Below are 25,028 nucleotides of genomic sequence, written 5' to 3'. Positions count from 1 at the left end.
CGCAACCAACTACCAACAATAACTGCTCTTCATGTGGTATTGTGGCAGTTCTTGGTAACCAGTGATGGCGAGAAATTGCAGTTTGCTTTTAGTGCTGAAACTGAATTTCTTCCTGTATTGAGTTTGCTCGTAAGGTTAGCTTTAATCGCTGTGAACAAAGCAATCATGATTTTAGTTCTGCTGTTCTCTCAGATACATTGCACATCACGAGGTTGTGGTTAAGTTAAAACATGAGTTTACATTCAGGGCTACAAGATGGGTTTCTGCTACATTAGAGTCATTGGTCACTTAAAATCACCTCTCGACAGAGCATCTCACAATGCCCACTTCCACATTGCTCCGCGTTATGCATTAACAGCAGTTACGAAGTGACCTGCAGTGTTCGTGTGTCACCAGTAACAGAGCAGTAGCCAGCAGCCGATGGGGCAACGCTGTAGCAGCAAGCGACAGACGTCGACTACCGAGTAATTTTAATCAGACTATATGCTTTCAGGCTGCACTTGCTCAGGCTTAGTTGTGCCTTGCAGCACATATGCTAAACTCTTCCGTGGCTGCCTGTGTAGGTACTGTTGTATCAGCTGTCTCCATACCTTGCCAGACTGGCTCGGTTCACAGCATTGCGATGGCTGTGTTGTGTTTTGTAAGGCATAACTCCTGTAGCTGCCTGTGGCTGGCGCTGAAACAATCCACGTCTTACCCTGCACATTTTTGATCGAATATGGTTGGTGCACTACAGTGTGGTGAGTAGCAATCTATCGTTTTCGTTATATTGTTGCTATTTCATCCTGGACTTTAAATTTTAGGGTAGGATTCATCTCGTACATAAATACAGTCATATGTAGTTACTGACCTACTTAATTACAAATGTATATAATTACAGGCATTTAAACATGCGTTTTGAATGTTAAGGCTGGATGTAACAGAAAATGTAAACATTTGTTTAAAAAATCATTACAGACATATTTATTAATGTGCAAATCTAAAATTTTGCATGTGTAAAGCAAAAAGAGCTATGTCCTGAGAAGGTTATAAGACCACTGAACTACAGTTGTTGGTACAAATTGTATCATTAACAGAGTTTTTAATTTCCACATCCAAAATTAACCTTTTTTTTTTCTACATACAACCACCTAAAAATCAGAATGTAATTGCAGGATCTCGTATTTTTTTAGTTCCAAGGAAAGAGCTACACATTGCAAACAGTTAGATTTTCTTCTCATACTTCTACATGTAATAATCTTACCTCAATTTTAAAATCCTCCATACTAATACTCCTCATCCTCCAGGTCACTCTTCTCTCCTCTTCGAATCTCCCTGGCTTGTATTTGCAGATGAGACACTGACCTGTTAGCTGTCTTGACCCTACTCTCGTCAATGGTGTGAAATGCTTTTGTTGTAAACACACCAGGATCTATATCAGCTCTCTTGAGCACTTCAATTCTGCCATTATTGTAACATAAAACTGCATCATAGACACCTATTTGAGTACTTAAAGTCCACAGGATGTCCTTTTGAGCATCAGATCCAAATTCAATTACTGAGGCTTTCATTTGCATTTTGTGTCTTTCCATGAAGACACTTCCTCAATAAATCAGGGTTTGCAAGAAACCTGAATGTGAGGTTAGTTGCATTTATAACAGGTTTTGGTAATGAGTGTTTATGTGTGTAGTGTTAGCAGTTAGCCAACACTACGCACACTACTTGGTTGAGGAGGCCGAATGCACGCGTTAAACTCATGCAGGCTAGAGATAGGTCTGAAACAGGATACGTAATGAATGCTATAAAGAAAAGTACGTAGCTTCTGGAATACTTAACTTTAATCCATCATTTGTATACATCGTTCTTGATGAGACATGCTTCATACGATAACTATCAATTGCTATGGCGCCTTGCTAGGCCGTAGCCATTGACTTAGCTGAAGGCTATTCTAACTATCTGCTCTGCAAATGAGCGAGGCTTCGTCAGTGTGCATCGCTAGCTAAGTCGTCCGTACAACTGGGCGAGTGCTCGTAAGTCTCTCGAGACCTGCCGTGTGGTGGCGCTCAGTCTGCAATCACTGACAGTGGCGACACGCGGGTCCGACATGTACTAATGGACCGCGGCCGATTTAAAGCTACCACCTAGCAAGTGTGGTGTCTGGCGGTGACACCACATTCCTCCCCCGCAAATCGGCGAACGGGCGTTTCCGCCCGCCGTGGGGAGGACCCCATGTTGACGTATGCGATGAGGTGGGGAGCCTAAGAACAGGCGAGGCTGTGCCACCCGCATCCTGCCATTCGGTCCGAGGGGAGCTAGGAAACGCCTGAAAACCTAGTCCAGGGTGCACGTCAACATGCGGTGTATGCGCCCATAGAGATACAGGAGGGGCCGAAGGGTCGACCTCCATCGCGTCGGGGTACCCGACGCGCGAAGACGCCATGTGGTCCGGAGCGGGCAAGAGTTCCATGGCGGAGGACGGCTAGTCACAGGAAGCGATCGGCGGCGCGTGACCCAGGGAGGCGCCAGGCGGTTGCAGCGACGCGTCCACTGTGGGCGGCGCCGGCGGAAGAACAGGCGGCGGCGCGTCGCCATGAGGCAAAATGGAAGGCAGCGTCGGTAACACCTGGGGATGAGGTGAGCCAGTAGATGGGTCCCCAGTGCGCTGACCGGACGGCACCGTCACTGAAAGCAGACGGGGAGCGGCAGAACCCGTGCGACGACAGAGGCGCAGCTGATTGAGATGCCGACGCACCTCACCAGAGGCCCCCAAAACCAAATACATCGCGCGGCCGAGGCAGCGAAGAATGCGCCCTGCGAGCCAACGCCGTGAACCGCGATAGTTGCGATAATAGACAACGTCGCCTGGAGCAAACGCAGGCGTCTGCCACTGCACAGGAACCTGATGCAGCGGATGCAGCAAAGACATCAAGGTTCGATGAGGATGACTGTGGAGCAACTCAGCCGGCGAGTGACCATCTCGGGGCTGAGAGCGATATGAAGACAAAAAGAGCAACAACGCGTCCTCCCGAGAATGCGACTCTTTCAACTTCAACATCTGTGACTTGAAAGTCCGGACCAATCGTTCAGCGGCACCGTTTGACTGAGGCGAAAACGGCGCGGATGTCAAATGTTGAATACCATTAGCCTTGCAGAATGACTGAAATTCTGCGGACATAAATTGTGGGCCATTGTCGGAAACAATAGTCTGTGGAAGACCTTCAATGCAAAAGATAGCGGATAACGCTTGGATGGTGGCAGATGACGCCGTGGAAGACATCCGGACAACAAAAGGGAAATTACTGAAAGAATCGACCACAACCAACCATCGAGCATTCCAGAATGGACCAGCAAAATCTATGTGCAAGCGTTGCCAAGGGGAAGTGGCGTTTGGCCATGCAAAGAATTTCCGCGGTGGGGCGGATTGTTGTTCGGCACACGCCATGCAAGAAGAGCACATTTTCGTAATCGCAGCATCGATTCTGAACAAAGTACAGTGCTGACGAGCAAGTTGTTTCGTGCGCACTATACCCCAATGTCCTTGGTGGAGAAGCCGTAAGACAGAGGACTGTAATGAACATGGGACCATGACTCTGGACTGATCATTATCAGAACGCAACAGCAAAACACCACGTCAAACAAAAAGTCTCTCCTTGTGAGCAAAAAATCTGCGAACCAACGGATCCTCGATCCGTGACCTGGACAAGGGCCATTGCGTAGCAACAAAACGCAAAACGGTAGCAAGGACAGGGTCAGCAGCTGTGGCGGTAGCCACACGACGAAAATCAATCGGAAACGATTCGACCACGTCATCGGTTTCCGAATCAATGAACATGCAAGCAAGTTCGGAAGAATCGAATGCTTTATCCTCAGCAACAGGCAAATGGGACAACGCATCGGCGTTTCCGTGCTTAGCAGTGGACCGATACAAGATATCGTAGCGGTACTGCGAGAGGAAAATAGACCAGCGAATGAAGTTCTGCGCTGTACGTGGAGGTACATGCTTGTTCGGATGAAAAAGCGATGACAACGGTTTGTGGTCAGTGATGATGGTAAAGTGACGACCATACAAGAAATCATGAAACTTTGTAACACCATACACGAGAGCCAAAGCTTCTTTCTCGATCTGTGAATAATTTCTTTGCGCAGATGAGAGCAATTTTGACGCAAAGGCGATAGGGCGATCTTGCGATCCATCTTTGTGCGCAAGCACAGCACCGATCCCGAAATCCGATGCATCTACCATCAACAAAAGGGATTTCTGGGGATCGAATGGCGTAAGGCAAATATTTGAAAGCAACGCCGATTTCAACTGGCGAAAGGCGCATTCGCATTCCGTTGTCCAGACAAACGGAACACCTTTACGGCGTAAACGATGAAGCGGAGCTGAAATGGAAGAAGCGCGTGGCACAAATTTATTGTAATAGTTAATTTTTCCCAACACACTCTGTAGCTGCTTCAAATTCTGCGGCGAAGGCAAGTCTTGTATGGCACGGAGGTGCTCTGGACTCGGATGTATGCCTTGGGCATTGATTTCATGTCCCAAATATGGTAAGTCACGAGCAAAAAACACACATTTGTCCTTCTGCAAGCGAAGACCATTTTGTCGCAAGACCTGAAATAATGTCCGGAGGTTTGCTAAATGTTCGTCTGCAGTCTTTCCGGAGATCACAATATCGTCCAGATAGTTTGCTGCAGTAGGGACCGACGCACAAACAGTTTGTAGATACTGCTGAAACAATGCAGGGGCGGATGCACACCCGAATGGTAGTCTTTTGAATCGGTACAAACCAAGATGCGTGTTAACCACCAAGACGCGCTGGGATTCTTTGTCCACTGGTATTTGCAAGTACGCATCTGCTAGGTCCAACTTCGAAAAGTATTTACCCGGGCACAGTTTGTCAAAAGATCTTCCGGGCGGGGTAAAGGAAAAGTTGCAATCACTAGTTGTGGATTCACTGTTGCCTTGAAGTCCACACAAAGTCTCAGTTTTCCGGAAGGTTTCGGCAAAATGACTAAGGGTGATGCCCAGAGAGAAGCCTGCACACGTTCAATTACACCTTGTGATTCTAAATCGTGTAATGTTCTTGCGACCTCATCATGCAATGCGTGGGGAACATTGCGCGCTCTGAAAAATTTTGGTTGCGCGTTTACTTTCAGTTCCAAATGTGCTTCATAGTTCTTAGCCCAACCAAGGCCCGGTGCAAAAATGTCTGCAAATTCTTCACATAGACGAGAAACACTGGTGGAAGGCACAGTCTGGTTCACTGATAGGACCTGATTGACTATAGACATGTTAAACAACTGAAATAAATCTAAACCAAACAAGTTCACAGCAGAAGAAGAACGAAGAACGTAAAATGACACAAGTTTTGTTTGTCCCTTGTATGTCGCAAGAAGAATGCACTGTCCTAACACAGGGATATTCTGTCCTGAATAACTATTTAACTTAACATTTGCGGCACGCAACGGAAGTTTGCCCAGTTGTTTGTATGTGTCGTGATTGATCAAGGAAACTGCAGCTCCGGTATCGAGCTGGAATGGTATCACTTTGCCTTCAAGGTCCAAGTCTACAAAAAGTTTATTGTCCTGCTGACGACAAGAGCGACTTCCTCGCGCAATTTGAACTGATACAGGTACAGAAGCACTTGCGACCGGACGAGATTTCCGTCGACGTCGACGCGCACTATTTGTGGGACGAACACAGTCATTGTTAGAGAAAGTGGCACTGGGCGGAGTGGAATTAACGACATGAATGTCCATGGGCGAAGGTTCACGAGCCTGAGTATTCTTGGTTCGATTCCGGCGCGAAGCAAAGGGCCGGGAATGGTTGTGATTGTCCGATCTGAGCTTTTTCTGGCAAACACTCTGAACATGTCCTTTTTTAGTACAGAAAAAGCAAATAGCTTGGCGTGACGGGCAATTCTCACGCGAATGTCTAGTAGCACACCGCGGGCATGATTTTAGAACTGCATGTGCTCGCTTACGCGGCACACTTGGTGTAGAGCGTGGCGGCAGCTGCGCGGACGGGCGCGAGGGCTGTTCATCATTCCGTGCAGCGCGCCCGGCGGGCCGGTTAATGTGACACACTGCTGGCGAATGTTCAAATGATTCCTGAGCAAAGTCAAGTGTGTCTTGCCTATCCAATATGTCCATCACTTGTTGAAGGGAGGGATTAACTAGTTTCAAAATCTGTTCCCATATACGAACATCAGAAACATTCTGTGCAATTGCATCACGCACCATAGTATCTGAATAAGGGAGTCCACATTCACACTCAAAAGCACAATCCCTAGTAAGGCCTTGCAATGTTGCAACCCACTCCCTATTAGTCTGACCGGCCGTACGTTTCGTACGAAAGAACGTATACCTTTTTGCAACGACATTGGCTGTTTCTTTGAAATAGGCATCTAACGCCGACAAAATTTCTTCGTAGGACAGAGTTGCTACGTCGCGTCGGGGAAACAATTTCACTATCACACGGTACGTCTGCACCCCTACACACGACAATAAGTGAGGCTGCCGCTCATTACCTTGAATTCTGTAGGCGGCGAGATGAAATCCAAATTGGCGTGACCACTCCGTCCATGTTTCCATTGCCGCATCGTATGGACGAAACTGGGGTGCAACTGCGTGTTGTGGCTGCGGTAGCGGTGAAGCGGCGGCTGCCGCATCGGTGTGAATTGCACGCTGACCCTGGACGAGGTGTCCAAGGGCATCCAATAACGCCTGCGTCTGCTGATTCTGCAAGCGATAAAATTCGGACAGTACATCTGGAGAATGTGGCGAAGCCATGACACAATGAAATGTAAGCAAGTATAAAGAACAAGACCCGTTTTTGACTCGTCGCCAATATGATGTGTCGACAGAAGTGCCGACACAGTGTGGTTTGAGAGCTAGGCCGCATGCACGCGTTAAACTCACGCAGGCTAGAGATAGGTCTGAAACAGGATACGTAATGAATGCTATAAAGAAAAGTACGTAGCTTCTGGAATACTTAACTTTAATCCATCATTTGTATACATCGTTCTTGATGAGACATGCTTCATACGATAACTATCAATTGCTATGGCGCCTTGCTAGGTCGTAGCCATTGACTTAGCTGAAGGCTATTCTAACTATCTGCTCTGCAAATGAACGAGGCTTCGTCAGTGTGCATCGCTAGCTAAGTCGTCCGTACAACTGGGCGAGTGCTCGTAAGTCTCTCGAGACCTGCCGTGTGGTGGCGCTCGGTCTGCGATCACTGACAGTGGCGACACGCGGGTCCGACATGTACTAATGGACCGCGGCCGATTTAAAGCTACCACCTAGCAAGTGTGGTGTCTGGCAGTGACACCACAATGTGAATGTGTCTTATTTCTGTTGTCGAACTTACACAAACTGTCTTTTGGACACAGATTGTGCATTGGTGTTTGAGCAGTGGATAGTTTGTGGAAAAAGATTACCCACACAGCACACTTCATTGCCTCTAAATTATGTGTGTTTTCCTGATAGCCCTCCCATAAAATAACTGAAGAGAATCAGTTTCTTTCAGAGTAAGCCTGCCTTTTCCTCCTAGTGGTTTTCCATCGTCAAGTACTTCACCTTTCTTCTCTCTCAGCAAACAACGAAACCTACCACCAAGCTTCTTTTGGATGTGGCCAACACCTTCCAACTTTTCTATTGTATTGTACAGATTTTTATCTGTTACAGCTTTGAATGAAGAGGAGTCCCCATCGCCAAGGTATGTAGTATATCTGACACCATACTGGTCCTCAGACCGGAGAACATCTGCACAACTGCAGCAGCCTCCATGCCCCCACTTGAACCACTATAATTTTTAGAGCATGCTACTGCATGATTTTCTTGCAGCATTTTTTCACTGCCCTCATTCTGTGACATTTTCCTTGTTGCACACTGGTGGCAGTGTTTAGACATAATTTCTACATCTAAAACTTTACCCGAGTCAATACCAATAAGAGATGCAACTCCATACAGATATGTGTGACCCCTTTTCATCCATGTCCCATCTTCAGACACACGCAGGTCAGTAACATTTGTAGGAGATTCACAGTCATGAATATCTACCCCAGAATCTATTTCTTTTTGGTTTATTTCCACCTACTAGTTTCTTCTTAGAAACTTTGGCAGTATCACATACAGCATCAGACATTTCTTTATTTATTTTTTCAAACCTTGCATGGGATGGAGGCATGTTCAGAAAACCACACAATAAATTACCTCCTTTCCTGTCCTGTCCACAGCATCTCAGAGCATATGCTAATTTAAAATTGCTTTCCTAGGTACCAGTGTCAGTGTTTTGTGGAGGAAGAAAATTAAAATTCATAGCCACACGAATTACAAAATAATTTAAAATCCCAACCTATTCCCACTCTTCTTTCTTCAACAACAATCATGCATTCTGTATTTTTACAACTAACACATGAACATGAAAACTTTATAGCCTGGCAGAGAATCTCTAAATCAGTAGGTCTGAATCCAGTGTAATCCATATCACATCATTCACGCACCTGTACAATTCTCCTGTCCCAAGTTTCAATGCTGAAGCTGAAAGCTTATGTTCTTCATTACGAGCTGCTTTCTCTTTTTTGTTGTTAAACCGATTTCCATAAAACCTCTGTTTCCTAAATGGTTTTTCCACGACCCATTATTCATAAATCTTGACTTCCACCTAGTAATGTGTGTTAGTGTTGTCAAAACGTAAATAAAACCACATGCAAGGAGGTTTTCAGCCAGAGATATAGATGTCAGGCAAAGATATCTAAAGAAAGCCTTCACACTGACAAAAATTCCGCTGAAGCAAGCAGTTTCCAAAATGTTGGAAAAAGTGGGGGTGGCTGCCAGAGTGGAGTCAATCAGTTTAACAATTTAAAAGCATTTCTGAAGCTGTTATCATGATAAAATTCTCACACAACATAGATTAAACTATGTAGATTAAGAAAATAATATTTTTGAAAATTGATTATTTGGGCCAAAATTCATTACATCCCACCTGAACATATGTTCACAGTGCTTACATCAGAGAATTCTGTTATATTATAAAATAGATTTTCAGCCAACTAGCTATAGAATTTTCTTTTAAATAATTTCCAAGACATGGACCATGCTAAGGGTGATAATTTATTAAAGATTTTTAGGAAGCTCACTCTGGGTGAGTGGGCTGTTTTTACCAATCTGTGTCTTGGAATATGGATTTTAGTTTTGTCTCTAATGTAGTGTTGGTGACTGATATCTTCTCTTCTAAACAGAAGTTGACAGTGATCTCTTGGCCAACCACACACATTTATCATGTTCTTTTTTTATTCTTCCCCAAATAATTAATATGTGAAGAGTGACCCCGTACTGTCAGTCTCTAAGAAATGTGAGACTGGACAGTCCAAAATTGCCAGTCTTGGATATTCAGAACTGACTAATTTCCAAATTAGGTATGTTACCTTTGATATTCTTTGGCAAATGTGATTGATATGTTCTCTGATGTCAACTTTGGGTCCACATGAAATTCTAAAAGTTTGTCTGATTAATTCTCTATAACATTATATAGCCATAACATGAGCTGATGATCTAATGTGGTTTACACAGAAGGTTTTTGAAGGAGAACCATTTCACAATAGCATCTAGTGATTCCAGTGGCATCTGTTTTACCGGTAATACCAATGTGTCTTGATGGTGGTAATTATCTTTCTGTCGTTTGCATAGCAGAATACAAAATAGGGAACATGACGTGGGAGATCATTGACTGCAGTTATAAAAAAGAATGTTCCAAGAACTAATAACAATCTCGACTATTGCCATCAGAGAATGTTTGTTACTCAATAAGACATATTGTTCTCTGTTTCTTAAGTATGAATCAATTACTTTATTGGTGTGTTTTGTGCCCCATAAAATTTAAGTTTCTCGAGCAATATTTCATTAGGTATACAATGAAAAGGTTTTTTCCTTAGATCATGTAAAACAGGTGATCCTTATTCTTATTTTGAAAAACTGTGATTGTCTGGTGTATAACATTAAAAACTAGTGAAGTATTTTTTTTTTCCCTCATCTGTGACTGCTATAAATTTGCTTCTTCACCAACACAGGTTTTACTAAACACAAATTACAACTGAATCACAAAAAGTAACAGTACTTGACTCTTCTGGAAATACACAAAACAAAAGACTTAATGGCACAGATACCTCATGATCAATACATTCTCTGAATGTTTGTTGAATAACTGACATGTCAGTACTAGAGAAAACTGTTTGTATGTAAGTTCAAATTGGGAAAAATCAGACATGAACAGTGATCTTGGTGCATCCATATGCTACCATTTGTTCACTGGAAACACAAAGGTCAGTTGAACAGTGAGCGAAGACACTCCCTAGTTAGGCACGCAGATCCATACATTAACCAAACATTGTCGGTAGGTGACAATAAAATCCAAATCACAGTCCCGGGGGGGAACAAAAAAAAAAAAAACCAACAGTGTTGTCATTAGTAGGTACACAGCAGAGCTTGCTCTAAACATGTGAGACCATGGCAGTTTGCAGCTGCTGCTAAGTGACCCAGCACCAGCAGCTGTATCCTTTCATGCCTCACCTAGTGACCTCACTGGATGTAAGCATAATTATGATGACTGATTCATTTATACATCTAATGGGATTACAAGATTTCCCTTCTTGAATCAAGCCATAGGGTCAGAACCATCTTATCTGGTGTGGAGGGATGATGAAGTAGGTGTGGCCTGCTACAATGGGTGGTGTGTGACTTCGGCTTCCTTGGACTTGGCACCAGAGAGGTAGGAGGCAACAGAGGTGCAGACTCCCAAATTGCTGCTGGTTAGGAGGCGGGTGTGGTCCGATATGTGACCTGGCACAGACTGTGGGGCCTCCTGCATATTGTCTGGGTTCAGATCTGACAGTTGGAGAAGCCTGAAAGCTGTTGCTGGAGTTGTTGTCTTATAAATAAGCCCCACATAAGCTGTTAATAGCCTTGAAGGTGGGTGAGGCAGGCTGCCCATGCCAGTGTGACAGATCCAGTTGCAGAGCTTGCCGCGGATCAGTGCAAACAGAGCTGATTCTGATGCTGACGAAGGATCCCTTGAGATGTGGCTACCGGGACCAGTTGGTGCCCCTACTGGGCAGTAATGGAGCCATTTATCCAGCCAGGCATATGTCTGAAAATGCATGCCCAGACAAGGTTGCCCTCTCTAATAGGTGTAACTACATCCTGCAGTTGTAGTGGCAGCAATAGATCTAGCAAGGAATGATGATAGCAGGGCATCCATGCAATAGTTCTGCTTGGCTTCAGTTGTGGATCACTGTTTACTGTAAAAGGATAAAAAGGAAAGCAGTGCAGAATCATTGGATTTGGATGTCAATAGTTTTTCCATCTGTTCAGAGGGAGGGTGAAATGGAGGTGCAGTAATATGTTTGATTGCATTTTGGGTGCAAAACTGTTGAAAACCAGTGGAAACAACTGCAGTTAGTTATCAGTGAGCAGAGTTCATTGGTCCCCCTCAGAAGAAAAAACACTGGGCATGGTCTTTAGTGGCATTCTCTACCATAGTCTGTTGAATTTTGATGATATATAGCAAATGAGAGTATGTGTTTATTAAACTCAACTACATGCCCACATGAAATGGACCTGTGTAGTCCGCATACACTTGACCCCATAGCTAGGTAGGTGTAGCCCACAGCTGGTAGGGTTGGGGGCAGTGCAACTCACTGCAACTGCCAAGCTTGGTACTGTTAAGATGCATACAATATCCTCACTGACCTGTGGCCAGTACACATGTCACCAGGTCAGAGTCTGCTTTCTGGAAATGCCCTTGTGGGACTGATGCAGATTTCGCAATATAGTGGAGCTTAGAACTTCTGAAATCACCACATGACACTGGCAGTAATCTTCATTCAATAGTAGGACACCTTTACAAAGGTAGACATCTTGTCATGAAAAGAAACAACGGAATTCTGTGTAGGTTCTCAAAAGAAGGGCCTTCAGTGTCCCAGATCAGATCAGACACACACACACACACACACACACCACACACCACCACCACCACCACCACCACCACCACAACACTTGTCTTCTCCCGAGTGTAGAGCAAAAATTCATGGTGAGTGGCTGTGGAACATGAAATGCCTTTTGTAGATACCAGTGCTTAGCTAAAAGCAAACATCATGTGTGCCAATCCTTGCAATGGGTTCCAAATCATTGTGTTTACTACTAAAGTCTGAAAGCTTTTGTGGTTTTCTTGAATCTGACTTTCTGTTGCTGGACAGTATCTGCAGATATTGTACTGAGTCATGAGGCGTACTTTATAAGTTGACGTGTCACCTATCTTGATAACAAAGCACCTTGTCTAAGGAGTAAGTTCACCAAGTGGTTTACTACTTTCTTTTATGTTTGTGAGAGCATTGTTCAGAACATCATTCTTATGAATGGCTTTTTGTGTCATGTTATGTCTTTTGCAGCTACTGTTAATGTTTTTAATGTTGCTGGATGTTACACCACTTGCATTACACCAAAGTTAAAATATTTATGAAATAAGGTATTCATCACTGTGTAATATGGACATTGTTCTTCATCAACATTACCACAGAAAATCATGTTACAAACAAACAGAATTGTGGGGCACTTACAGGTTTTGTATTAATGCTTTATCATCATCTTTCTCCTGTCTCTAGATTTTTATATTGAACATATTTTCTATCTTAACAGTCCCTATCATGCTCATCACTTAAATGGCAGTAACATTAGCATACTTTGTGAAATCATTATATATTTTCAAATTTGTTCAATTCCTGATGTAGCTGCTTGGGACATCATCTAAAATCACCCCTTCTGATGTTACAATTTATTTCCTATAGCATATCTTTGGTAGCAGCTATTATATTTGGTTATTTCATTAGTTTTGCATTATATTAACTGCTTAAGTCTAGCATTAGCTGAAGCGCTGTTAAATTTTAAATGCAATGTTATGTTGTTGCAATGGTGTACTTTTTTTTGTTTTTACCCCAGGGAACTGAAGAAGGTATTTCACAGTTATCAAAACGAAGCAACGATGAAAGACAAACATGTATCTGGAATTTTCCTCTAGAAATTACTTTTAAAAGCACGAATCCATTTGGCTGTGGGTAACTAATTACTTTTTTATGCTTGGTTGCTACAGAATTTCCATTGCCAAATGCTGTGTAATTGCATATTTTTTTGCAGGGCCACAATTAGTTATTAGTGTTTATGGACTTGACCTGTTTGGAAATGATATTGTGAGAGGGTATGGTCTTTGCCATCTACCTATAGCTCCAGGACATTACAAGAAAGTGTATGTATTCACATTCAAATTTCTCCCAGGATTATATTATTTTATATCTTTATTATACAGTTTTGACAAATTATGACCTTTGTGAGAAACAGTACTGCAAAGAAGCCCTGACTCAGAACCTAAAATTGAGTATCAAATTTTGGCTTTTACTAAAAGGAGGCACCAACAACAAAAACTGATGGCAAGTCATGAAGTATGAAAAATGAGGGATTGCATTGTAATAAAATTATATATTTGCCAGTTGTTGAAGTATTAGATCATATTTTTGATTACAGAATTTTCTGGCAGAACATAAATAATTTAGGAGTAAAGGTGACAACTCGCAGATTAGTAGAGGTGTTCAATACACTGCGCCGGGATTGCAGTTCTGCGTCTTGACTGTGGCTAGGGGTTGTGCCTGGTGGAGAGAACGAGGGAAGAAAGGAGGCAAGAGGAAGGGTTGGGGAAGGGTGGTTGACAGCAGTGATGGGTGGGAGGGTTAAAATTCTATGCAGAAATTATAGCAGTATGACGAGACTCTTATTAAGGTGGTCCTGCCTCTGATGGGATAGGATGAGTCTGTAATGGGATAGGAGTAGGTTGTGCTGCGTGAGTGTATCGGACAGGTCTTGCACCTGGGTCTTCCACAGGTGTATGATCTATGTGGCAAAGCATTGGGAGTGGTTGTGGCATAAGGATAGACAATGGTACTACATAGATTAGGTGTTGGTGGAATACTAATTTAGAAAAGGTGGGAAGTATTGTGGATAGGATGTTCCTCATTTCTGGGCACAATGATAAATAGTTGAAAGTCTGGCAAGGGATTTGATTCAATTGGTCCGGTCCAGGATGATACTAGGTGATGAGTCCTTTGCATCTGGTTGTTGGGGGATTAGGGGTTTACAAGGAAATGGCATGGGAAGTCTGTGGTCTAGGTGTGGAGGTAGTGCCTGTCTGTGGAGGCCTTAGTGAGACTGTCAGCACACTGGACAAGGGAATTCTAGTCACTGCAGATGCACTGCCTACACATTGCCAGACTTTAATCATCACTCTATTATTCTCAACTTCTAATTTAATCATTGTCTTTGTATCTTATCAGCAAGTGGAGTCATACCATGTAATATAAGTATAAACCTTTATGCAAAGTTTGCAGAATTGTGCACAATCTCGTGCACAAAGATCACTGTTGTTGATTGGCTTGTTTAACAAAGATAGTTGAGTTTGTATTTTGTAAACTTTTGCTAGCTGACTGCGCAACATTGGATACTTCCCACATGATATTATGAAATTTGTGTAGGAGCAAATTGATGTTTCCGATGAGTGAACATCATTTAATTTTCACAGTTTGTCCGAAATATCTTTACCAGTTAGGCATTCACCTATGCATAGCAGAAGCTTCACGTTGAGCAACAAAATAAACCTTTAGTTTTAAGCATCAAAAGTATACCAATAAATGAAAGGACATCAGACATCCATTACACACCAACATCAAAGTATGACAATAAATGAAAGCACATCAGACATTAATTACACACCAACATCAATCAACAAATTAAGAGTTTCTATTGAGTTACAATCTTCAAAGAATATTAACATTTATAATAGTATAGTATAGGTACTTGTACACAATTTAATTTCTTTTTAAAAGGAACACACCCCATATGACTGTTTTATTGTTTATTTAAGTACAACCCAAGTTTTGGCCTTTTGTGCTATTTTCAAGTATTTGATTTTACGTCTTTAACATATCATGATCTGATCATGTAAGTGTAGAAAATTTGTGGAATGTTTTCAAAGAGATAGTATCGACAGCAATTGAGATATATATACCACATAAATTAATAAGTGATGGTACTGATCGCCCATGGTACACAAAACGGGTCAGATCGTTTTTGCAGAAGCAACGAAAAAAGCATGCCAAATTTAAAAAAACCGCAAAATCCCCAAGATTGGCAAAGTTTTACACAAGTTCGAAATATGGCGCGTACTTCAGTGCAAGATGCTTTTAATAATTTCCACAACGAAATTCTGTCTCAAAATCTGGCAGAAAACCCAACGAGATTCTGGTCATACATAAAGCACACCCGTGGCAAGACGCAATCAACACCTTCACTGCGTGATAACAATGGTGAAATCACTGATGACAGTGCCACTAAAGAATAGTTATTAAACATGGTTTTCCGAAATTCCTTCATCAAAGAAGACGAAGTAAATATTCCTGAATTCCAATCAAGAACAACTGCCAAGATGAGAAAAATAGAAGTTGATATCCTCGGTGCAATAAAGCAGCTTAAATCACTTAATAAAGGCAAGGCCCTCAGTCCAGATTTTATACCAGTCTGGTTTCTGTCAGAGTATGCTGATAAAATAGCTCCATATTTAGCAACTTTATACGACCACTCGATCACAGAAAGATCCACACCTAAAGACTGGAAAATTGCTCAAGTCACACCAATACCCAAAAAGGGAAGTAGGAGTAATCCGTTGAATTACAGGCCAATATTACTGACGTTGATTTGCAGTAGGGTTTTGGAACATATACTGTATTCAAACATTATGAAGTACCTCGAAGAAAATGATTTATTGACACATAGTCAGCACGGTTTCAGAAAATATCATTCCTGTGAAACACAACTAGCTCTTTATACTCATGATTCCATATTTTAGATTTACAGAAGGCTTTCAACACTGTTCATCACAAGTGTCTTCTAACCAAACTGCGTGCCTACAGAGTATCACCTCAGATGTGCCTGGATTCGTGATTTCCTGTCAGAAAGGTCACAGTTCGTAGTAATAGACAGAAAGTCATCGAGTAAACCAGAAGTAATATCTGGCGTTCCCCAAGGAAGTGTTTTAGGCCCTTTGCTGTTCCTGATCTATATTAACGACATAGGAGACAATCTGAGTAGCTGTCTTAGATTGTTTGAGATGATGCTGTCATTTACCATCTGTAAAGACATCAGATGATCAAAACGACTAGCAAAATGATTTAGATAAGATATCTGTATGGTGTGAAAAGTGCCAATTGACCCTGAATAAACAAAAGTGTGAAGCTATTCACATGAGTACCAAAAGAAATCAGCTAAATTTCGATTACACGATAAGTCACACAAATCTGAAGGCTGTAAATTCAGGTAAATACTTAGGGATTACAATTACAAATAACCTGAGTTGGAACAATCACATAGATAATATTGTGGGTAGGGCAAACCAAAGACTGTGATTCATTGGCAGGACATTTAGAAGGTGCAACAGGTCTACTAAAGAGACTGCTTACACAACGCTTGTCCGCCCTATTCTGGAGTAGACATCGAAAAAGTACAAAGAAGGCAGCTCATTTTATATTATCGCGAAATAGGGGAGATACTGTCACAGACATGATACGTGAATTGGAGTGGTGATCATTAAAACAAAGGCATTTTTCATTGCAACGGGATCTTCTCATGAAATTTCATTCACCAGTTTTCTCCTCCGATTGCGAAAACATTCTGTTGCCACCCACCTACGTAGGGAGAAATGATCATCACGATAAAATAAGAGAAATCAGGGCTCGCACAGAAAAATTTAAGTGCTTGTTTTTCCTGCGTGCCGTTCAAGAGTGGAACGGTAGAGATACAGCATGAAGGTGGTCCATTGAACCATCTGCCAGGCACTTTATTGTGGATAGCAGAGTAATCATGTAGACGTATATTGCAGGACACTTATCATGTTGTCAAGCTCAAAATTGGCCATAAATTAAGAAAAATATTGGTTCCCCATGAAATAAACAATAGAACAGTCAAATGGTGGTGTGTTCCTTTAAAAAATTCTGTATAACTGTTCTCAACAACATCAAAAACAATTTAAGTTGTTTATAATTGTAATCCATAGGTGTTTAGTTTAATCACAACCTACTAGTTTGTATTGTTTATTATGTATCTGAAATTTTATGGATTTTTCATAGTACTCTTGTGGAAGACCTCACACTTTCTATTGTTTACAGTCAACTGCCACTTTTTACATCATGCAGATCTCTTATCTAAATCATTTTACAGTTTGTTTTGATCTTATGATGACAGTACTAGATGTTAAGAGATGGATCATCTGCAAACAATTTAAGAGGACTGCTCAGATATCACCTAATTTTTATGTAGATTAAGAACAGTATGGAGTCTATAACACTTACTTTTAGAACTGCATGTATCACTTCGGTTTTACTATATGACTTCCTGTCAGTTACTACAAGCTGTGTCCTTTCTGATAGGAAATCACAAATCCAGTCACGCAACTCTGATGATACTCCGCAGACATACAAGTTGATAGAAGCCGCTTGTGAAGAACATGGTCAAAAACCTACTGAAAATACAGATATAAGGAATTAACTGGAGATCCACCGTTGATAGCACTCATTACATTTGTGAATAAAAAGCCAGTTGTGTTTCTCAAGAATGATATTTTATGAATTGCTGCTTGTTATTTATTAATAGATAATTTCTATGATTCAACACATACATCTATTACTCTTTTAGTTCACTGATTTGACCTGTGGAACTTTCATGTCTTTAGGTATGGATCTGTTGAAGAGGGAGCAGTTGTATGTAATTGCAGCAAGTGTTTTTTAAGCAATGCAGTGGGCTTTCTAATGTGACATGTAGCATGTTCTGTAAATACAGTGAACAGCAGTTTCCCATAAAAATATTTTGTCTAATTTAGGTGATCTGAATTTTTTGATTACCTGTGTATTGCACTAAGTTTCATGCATCTGAAAATCATTACCAATTTCAGAGATTTTGTGTTTTTTAAAATCGGCACGCATAATTTTTTTCCAACAGTATCCTGACCTGCTTTGTGTACCATGGGGGATCTGTTCTGTTTCATATTAATTTACTTGGTATAAAAGTTTTCATTGCTGTCAACACAAAGTCTTTGAATTTAAACCACATTTGGTTGATGCCTACATAGTTAATATGGAAGGAATGGAGACTATCTTTTAGGAAGTTACCAAGTGAATTTTCATCTATTTTGTAATGTCTGATGAAGAACTGATGGAAATACTGGAAATGGTTATATTTGACTGCTTGGAGACAATTTGCTGCCCTTCATGGACTTCATGTTCCCAAGCAACAATGTAATTTTTCAGGATGACGAAGCACCATGTCACTGGGCCATAACTGTTTGTGATTGGTTTGAAGAATGTTCTGGATAATTAGAGCGAATGATTTGGCCACCTGGATTGCCTAACATAAATCCTGTCAAACACTTTTGGGACATAATCGAGAGGTCAGTTAATGAACAAAATCCTGCACTGTCAACACTTTCGCTGTCATGAACGGCTATAGCAGCAGGAGGGATCAGTATATTTGCAGGGAACGTCTAACAATTTGTTGAGTCCATGCAACATTGAATTGCTGAACTACGTTGGGCAAAAGGAGGTCCGAGTGATATTAGGAGATGTCCTATAGCTTTTGTCATCTCAGTGTAATAACAATAACAATAATAATAATAGTGATAATTTTGAGTGTACAAAAGTGATATTTTTGACATAGCAAGCTCAGAGGGAGAGAAATGTAGACATAGTGCACAAGCTAAGGCTTTGGGGAATAATGAAGGTCTAGTGGGAAATAACGGTATTTAGTTGTAATTGGGTAAGTGGTGCATACAGGACAAAGTAGACAGTATTGTTTTTGTAAGTATGTGTTACAACCTTTAATCACCAATAACTGCGTGGATATTCAAACACACTCACTTAGAAACAATAGCTGGTTACATGATAACAACTCAGTATCTCTCATTCGACTGCCGTGCCATGACATGCGGCCGGCACCGTTCGTATCTAGGTGGCGCTCCCGCGCTCAGCCGAGTTGCGGAGCGCCTCTATCGCCGTTTGCGCGTACTGTTGTGGCGGCACTGTTAAATGTCGTGGCACTGTCACAACAGTATGTCATTAACTGTCTTTTGAAACTGGAGATGTTATTCAGTTCTGTTAATGTTAAGAGAGAGAATTTCAGTGTCGTATCCGTGCTAGTAACAAGGACTAAGAGGAGGCAGCTGGTATAATTTGATTCTCCTGTACTAGAATGTACGCCAGGAATACATATTATCTTTATTATCTTTTGTAGAACTTTTTAACATATTGACTTCGCTCTCATTCTGGTAAAAATCTATTGTTCATTTGTCTTCTATCATTGTACTAGATATCTCTATAATATGTAGAAGATAGTGTCCAAATGTTACATTGACACTGAAATCTCATTGCTTTAAGAAATAAGTTCATATTGTGCATTCATGTATGAGCAGATTAATTGCCTTTTAGTGTTCCATTGTTCATTCCAGAATCAGCATCACTTCTGCAGAAATTTACATGTTGGCTGACTGGAAGGCGACCTGAGTATGTTGACCCCAGAGTGCTTGCCCAAGGTGAAGGTCGAGAAGGTAACTTTCACATTCTGTGTTGTAGCCATAAAGCTAAACAACAAATTTAAAAGTAAAATAAAGCAGAAACCACCAAAACACAGACTACAACACAACAGAACCAAACTCAAACACAAACATGCAGTACCATAACAGTTACATAGAATAATCAGAAAAAGATGAAAGAAAACACAAGATGGGACACAATGTCATACAAACACAGACTCACGCAGAAAATCGCCAACATTTTCAAAATACACAACATACAATTCAGTACAAAAATACATCCCAAAACTGACGAAAAACAGACACATACACCAGAAACCAGGTATATATCAACTACAGTGTAACACTTGTGAAGGCAGATACATAGGACAAACAGGTAGAACATTTGATGTCAAATACAAAGAACACATGAGAGCATGGAAGTGTGGGACAAACCACTCCACATTTGCAGAACACCTAAGAGAACATAACCACAAACCAACCACTAGAGAAAAAGACATGAAAATAATTAGAATCAACAATAAAAAAACACCACCTAACCCTGCAAAAAAAATTACCAAATACAGAAAAACAAAGCAGAAAGGAAAACCTGTTGAATGATATAGTACACATGTCAAATAATAATAATAATAATAATAATAATAATAATACCACCACCCAATATAATAAGAATACCACCCAACATCTTTTCGCTCACTTATCCATCAACACCTCCACAGAACATTGAAACCAAAAGTCAAATCAGCTGTCACCAAAGCTTTCAACCACTCTCTAACAACTATTACATTGATATTCAACACACTACATCTCAACCCCCCCACACACACACACTACAAAAAAAAAAAACGACTTATATACAAACTCTTCAGCTCTCTCTCTCTCTCTCTCTCTCTCTCTCTCTCTCTCTCTCTCTCTCTCTCTCACTCACACACACACACACACACACAGGGATACAAACACCATGAATAGAAGTTCGTTTTGAACATATACTTTGTTAGGTTGGCAGTATGTAGATGCAGATAAACAAACCAAAGAGGAGGAAACACATAATGAAGTTACAATATTTACGTTATCAAAAGCACAGTGTTCGAACAAATAGCTGTATCTAGTGGCAAAATAGTAATAGTACACCAAATCACTGTATCTAGTGGCAAAAGAATATTAGTATAGCACAAAAAAGAGGAGAAACATGATGAACAGTGTGAAAAAGTTTGGAATACAAAACTGTGCTTATATTTTGGAAATAAACTGGTAGTGCACCCCTTCTAAAGTGGTGTTCTGTTGTCCACCCAACCTCCATGACATCATAGTCCATCCCTAAGCCACCCCCAGCTTTTTATATTAGTATGACTACCAGCCAGCTGTCAGCCAGGATAAATGGCCATTGCCAAAGTGTGGCCAAGAGCAAAGTGGACCATCCTGTCACACATCATGAAGCTGAACATAACATGCTCGATTTCAATGGCTGTTTCACAAGCCGAGCCATCTGGATCCTACACTCCACCATCAGCTTCTCTGAAAATCAGAGATGGAAGAACAAACAGTTTTTTCATCATGCCTGTCTGCAACTCAGAGTGTTGTCTTTATAGTGATAGCAATCTATCCTTTTCATAATTGTTTATGTTCCAACTTGGACTTTCTGTTGGTAGATATTGAATTTAATTGATGAATGCAAATAATGTAAAAATACAGGCAGAAGGAAATACATATGCCTAAAAATGAGATTGACAGTAAATGCGAAGTGGCAAAACTGGAATGGCTAGAAGAAAATAGCAGAGCTGTAGTAGAAACTCACTTTTCCCTCTTCTCACATGGAATCCTTCGATCCATGAATGAAGGGAAACAGGCGGAGCACATATTCTTAGATTTCCGTGAAGCCTTTGACACGGTGCCACACAGCAAACTATTACAAAGGTACAAACATACGGAATGGATTCCCAGGTATGTGAGTGGCTTGAAGACTGCTTAAGTAATGGAATCCAGTATGTTGTACTTGATGTAAGTCTTCATCAGAGACAAGGTTATCGTCAGGAGTGCCCAAGGGAACTGCAGTAGGAGAGCAGTTATTTGCTGTATACATAAATGATCTGGTGGACATCAGCAGTTCTGTGGCTGATTGCTGATGATGCTGTGGTGTATGGGAAGGGGCATCATTGAGTGACTGTGGGAGGTTACCAGGTATGTAGGCGCAACATTGCAAAGCAATATAAAATGGAATGAGCATATGAGGATTGTAATAAGGAAGACGAATGGTGGACTTGGATTTATTGGAAGAATTTTAGGAAAGATTGGTGTATCTGTAAATGAGACCAAATTTAGGACACCAGTGCAACCCATTGTTAAGTACTGTTCGAGTGGTTGGGATCTGTACCAGATGGGATTGAAGGAAGACATTGAAGCAATTCAGAGGTAGGCTGCTGCTAGATTTGTTACTGATAGGTTTGAGCAACACGTAAGTATTACAGAGATGCTTTGGTAATTATTGGACAGAAGGCGACATTGTTTTCGAGGAGATCCATTGAGAAAATTTAGAGAACAGGCATTTGAGGCTGATTGCAGAATAGTGATCCTGCCGCCAACATATATTTTACATAAGGACAATGAAGATCAGATGAGAAATTAGGGATTGTATTGAAGCATATAGAAAGTTGTTTTTCTCTTGCTCAATTTGCGAGTGGAATGGGGAAGGAAATGACTTGGAGTGCTGTATACTCTCTGCCATATGGCAGTTTGCAGAGTATGTATGTAGGTGTAGAACTATATGAATATTAAGAAATGAGTATGAAGGAAGGTAGGGAAGACTGAAAGGAGGAAAGAATAATTGAAAGGGCTATGCAAAGGAAATGAACTTGAAGACAGTATTACAGAAAAGGAATATGAAGTAGATGAGGTCCATATGAGAGATATTGTGCTCCAAGAAGAATTTGACAGTGTACTGAAATACTTAATCCGAAACAAAGTATCTGGAGCAGATAACAGGCACTCTTTGGGGTTAGCTAATCATGATAAAGCAATTTCACCTGGTATGTGGGACGTGAAACAGAAAAAATAGTTTTGGACTTCAAAAAGAATGTAATAATCCCATGGTCAAAGAAGACAGGTGCTGACAAGGCACATCTTATTGAATTGCAAGGGTAAAAAATCATAGTTTTAAAATAGTAATATGAATTATGTACAGAAGAATGGGATGAGTGGTAGAACCTGACCTGAGGGCTGATCACTTCCATTTTTGTAGAAATGTAGGACCATGTGAGGCACTACTGACTATATAACAGAAGATAAGAGTGAAGAAACGAAACTTACATTTGCAGGTTCAGTATATTTAGAACAAGATTTTGGTGCTGTAGACAGGCGAGCAGTCTTTGAATTTTCTAGGTAGCAGGGATAAAATACACGAAGAGAATAGTTATCTGCAACTTCTACAGACACCATGTTGCATTTATAAGAACCAAGGAATATGTAGGAAGGGCCATGGAAAAGAAATACAGAGTTTGGGGTTGGCCAATGATATTGTGAGTTTATCAGAAGCAGCAAAGGACATGGATGATCATTTGAGCAGAATAGATAATTTCTTAAAAATTGGTTGTAAGAACAAAGGCGAAACAAGGATAATGAAGGGTAGTTGAATTAAATCAAGTAACACTGAGGGAACTAGTTTGGGAAATGAGACACTAAAAGTAATGGATGAGTTTTGCCATTTGGGCAGCAAAGTAATTGACAATGGCAGAACTGAGGATAATATAAAATGTAGACTGGCAGTAATAAGAAAAATCTTTTATGAGAAAGATAAATCTGTTAACTTGTAATTAAGTGTTAGGAAGACTTTTCCGAAAGTATTTGGAGTGTAGCATTGTACGGAAGCAAAATGTGGGAGATAAACAAAATGACAAGAATAAAGTAGAAATCTTTGAAACATGGTGCTACAGAAATCAAATTGTGGAGAATAGAAATTTGTGACACAAAATGACAAAAAGAAAGGGTAAAATGGTGGGACGTATCCTGATAAATAGTTACTTTGGTAATGTCCTATGTGTATGCTTGCGTGCATGTACACAGGGTGTATGCGTGTGTGTATGTGTATGTGCATGGGGGGGGGGGGGGGGTAATAATTGAAGTGGGAGACTTAATTTCAAGTGTATGTAGATTGCAATAGTTAAGTGGAGATGAAGAGACTTGCATAGGATCGGCGAGCTGTATCAAACCTGTCTTCAGGCTGAAGGCAATAACAACAAAATCATCAAAACATAAAATTCTAAAATCCAATAATACAGAGTAGCAAGAAAAAAATAATTTATGAAATAAAATTCTTGCAGTTCATTAATTAATTGAGATGTTCTGCTTTCGTCAAAACAGGTTACTAAAATGTTAGTTTTCATGTGTGGCTTACGCAGAAACTTCTTCGTTATATAAAGGACATTTTGCTAACATCTTTTTTTTCGTTTGTTGCATTGATGTGTGTGTTTTACTGTGGTATGAGGTGATATCCAAAAGCTACCAAAATATACTGGTTGAAATTCTGTCATCAGTCACTTTCAATCACTCCTTGAGCGTGAGTTCACTGATCCCAGTGTTTCTGCTACTTTTGAAATGCACACAGGAAGTCTTCCTTTGTTAGGGTGTTTAGCACACACTGCAGTTCCACTAAAATCTTCTACACCTATCAAACCTGCACCATTTTAAGTTTATATTCATCTCGGAGGAGGAGGAGGAGGAGAAGCAGGAGGAGGAGATCATCACCTTATACTGTAATATTGTATTATTCTTTTGCTTTCTTCTGCTACTTTTCTTCCCTCTGGTATTTTATTATTGTTTCCATCTTTTCAGTGACCCATGTTCAGTCTCGAGGGACTGTCCAGATCGAGTTTAGTGTGATGATGCACAACTTTTCTGCATCTGGGTACTCAAATCATGTAAATGTACACCAATAGAAGAAATTAAATTTATTATTGTAAATATGTAATTTTGTTTTTTAATAAACAGACTTGAGAAAAAGTAAATTATATGAATAGGCAGTTCACAAGAAACCTACAGAATCCCTACGTATGCATTAGAAGATAGTGGCAATAAGGTAAATAACATGTTTCTTTTCATTATTTCAGATATTTCTTATTATTATTGCAATTTTTGCCCAAAATATACACATTTTGTCAAAACTTGGTATCCTATAAATGTCATCGTTCTGCGTGCAATATTCATTAAAAGTTACAATGAACAGTATATCTCAGAGCAAAGAAAATTTTGGAGTTATTAGTTGATTTGTACCTTTGGGGCTTCCGTCATGCCATGAGGAATTAGTAATATCAGCAAATGTAAGCACAACAAAGTTATTTATTTTCTACAGTGTACAACTATGTAGCTACAGAAAAAAATAAAT

At 40.7% G+C, this 25,028-nt stretch overlaps 1 protein-coding gene across 2 annotated transcripts in view; it reads left to right on the top strand.

Annotated features, from left to right (window-relative positions):
* The window catches only part of LOC126262778 (B9 domain-containing protein 1), a 64,136-nt gene extending 39,485 nt beyond the window's left edge, over positions 1–24,651 (top strand). The window contains exons 2-5 of one of the 2 annotated variants that reach the window (XM_049959592.1): positions 12,976–13,087; positions 13,171–13,279; positions 19,551–19,669; positions 24,479–24,651. In XM_049959592.1, the coding sequence (XP_049815549.1) occupies positions 12,976–13,087; positions 13,171–13,279; positions 19,551–19,669; positions 24,479–24,582 (444 nt within the window). In that variant the 3' untranslated portion in view covers positions 24,583–24,651. Of the gene's footprint in view, positions 1–12,975; positions 13,088–13,170; positions 13,280–17,501; positions 17,907–19,550; positions 19,670–24,478 lie in introns of those variants that run through there. The other variant, XM_049959594.1, reaches the window with a different exon arrangement.
* Positions 24,652–25,028: the final 377 nt, after the last annotated feature.

Source organism: Schistocerca nitens, chromosome 6, assembly GCF_023898315.1.
Source record: "Schistocerca nitens isolate TAMUIC-IGC-003100 chromosome 6, iqSchNite1.1, whole genome shotgun sequence".
Classification (NCBI taxonomy): Eukaryota; Metazoa; Arthropoda; class Insecta; order Orthoptera; family Acrididae; genus Schistocerca; species Schistocerca nitens.
The sequence above is the reverse complement of the archived record's forward strand: the minus strand, read 5'-3'. Positions and strand labels throughout refer to the sequence as shown.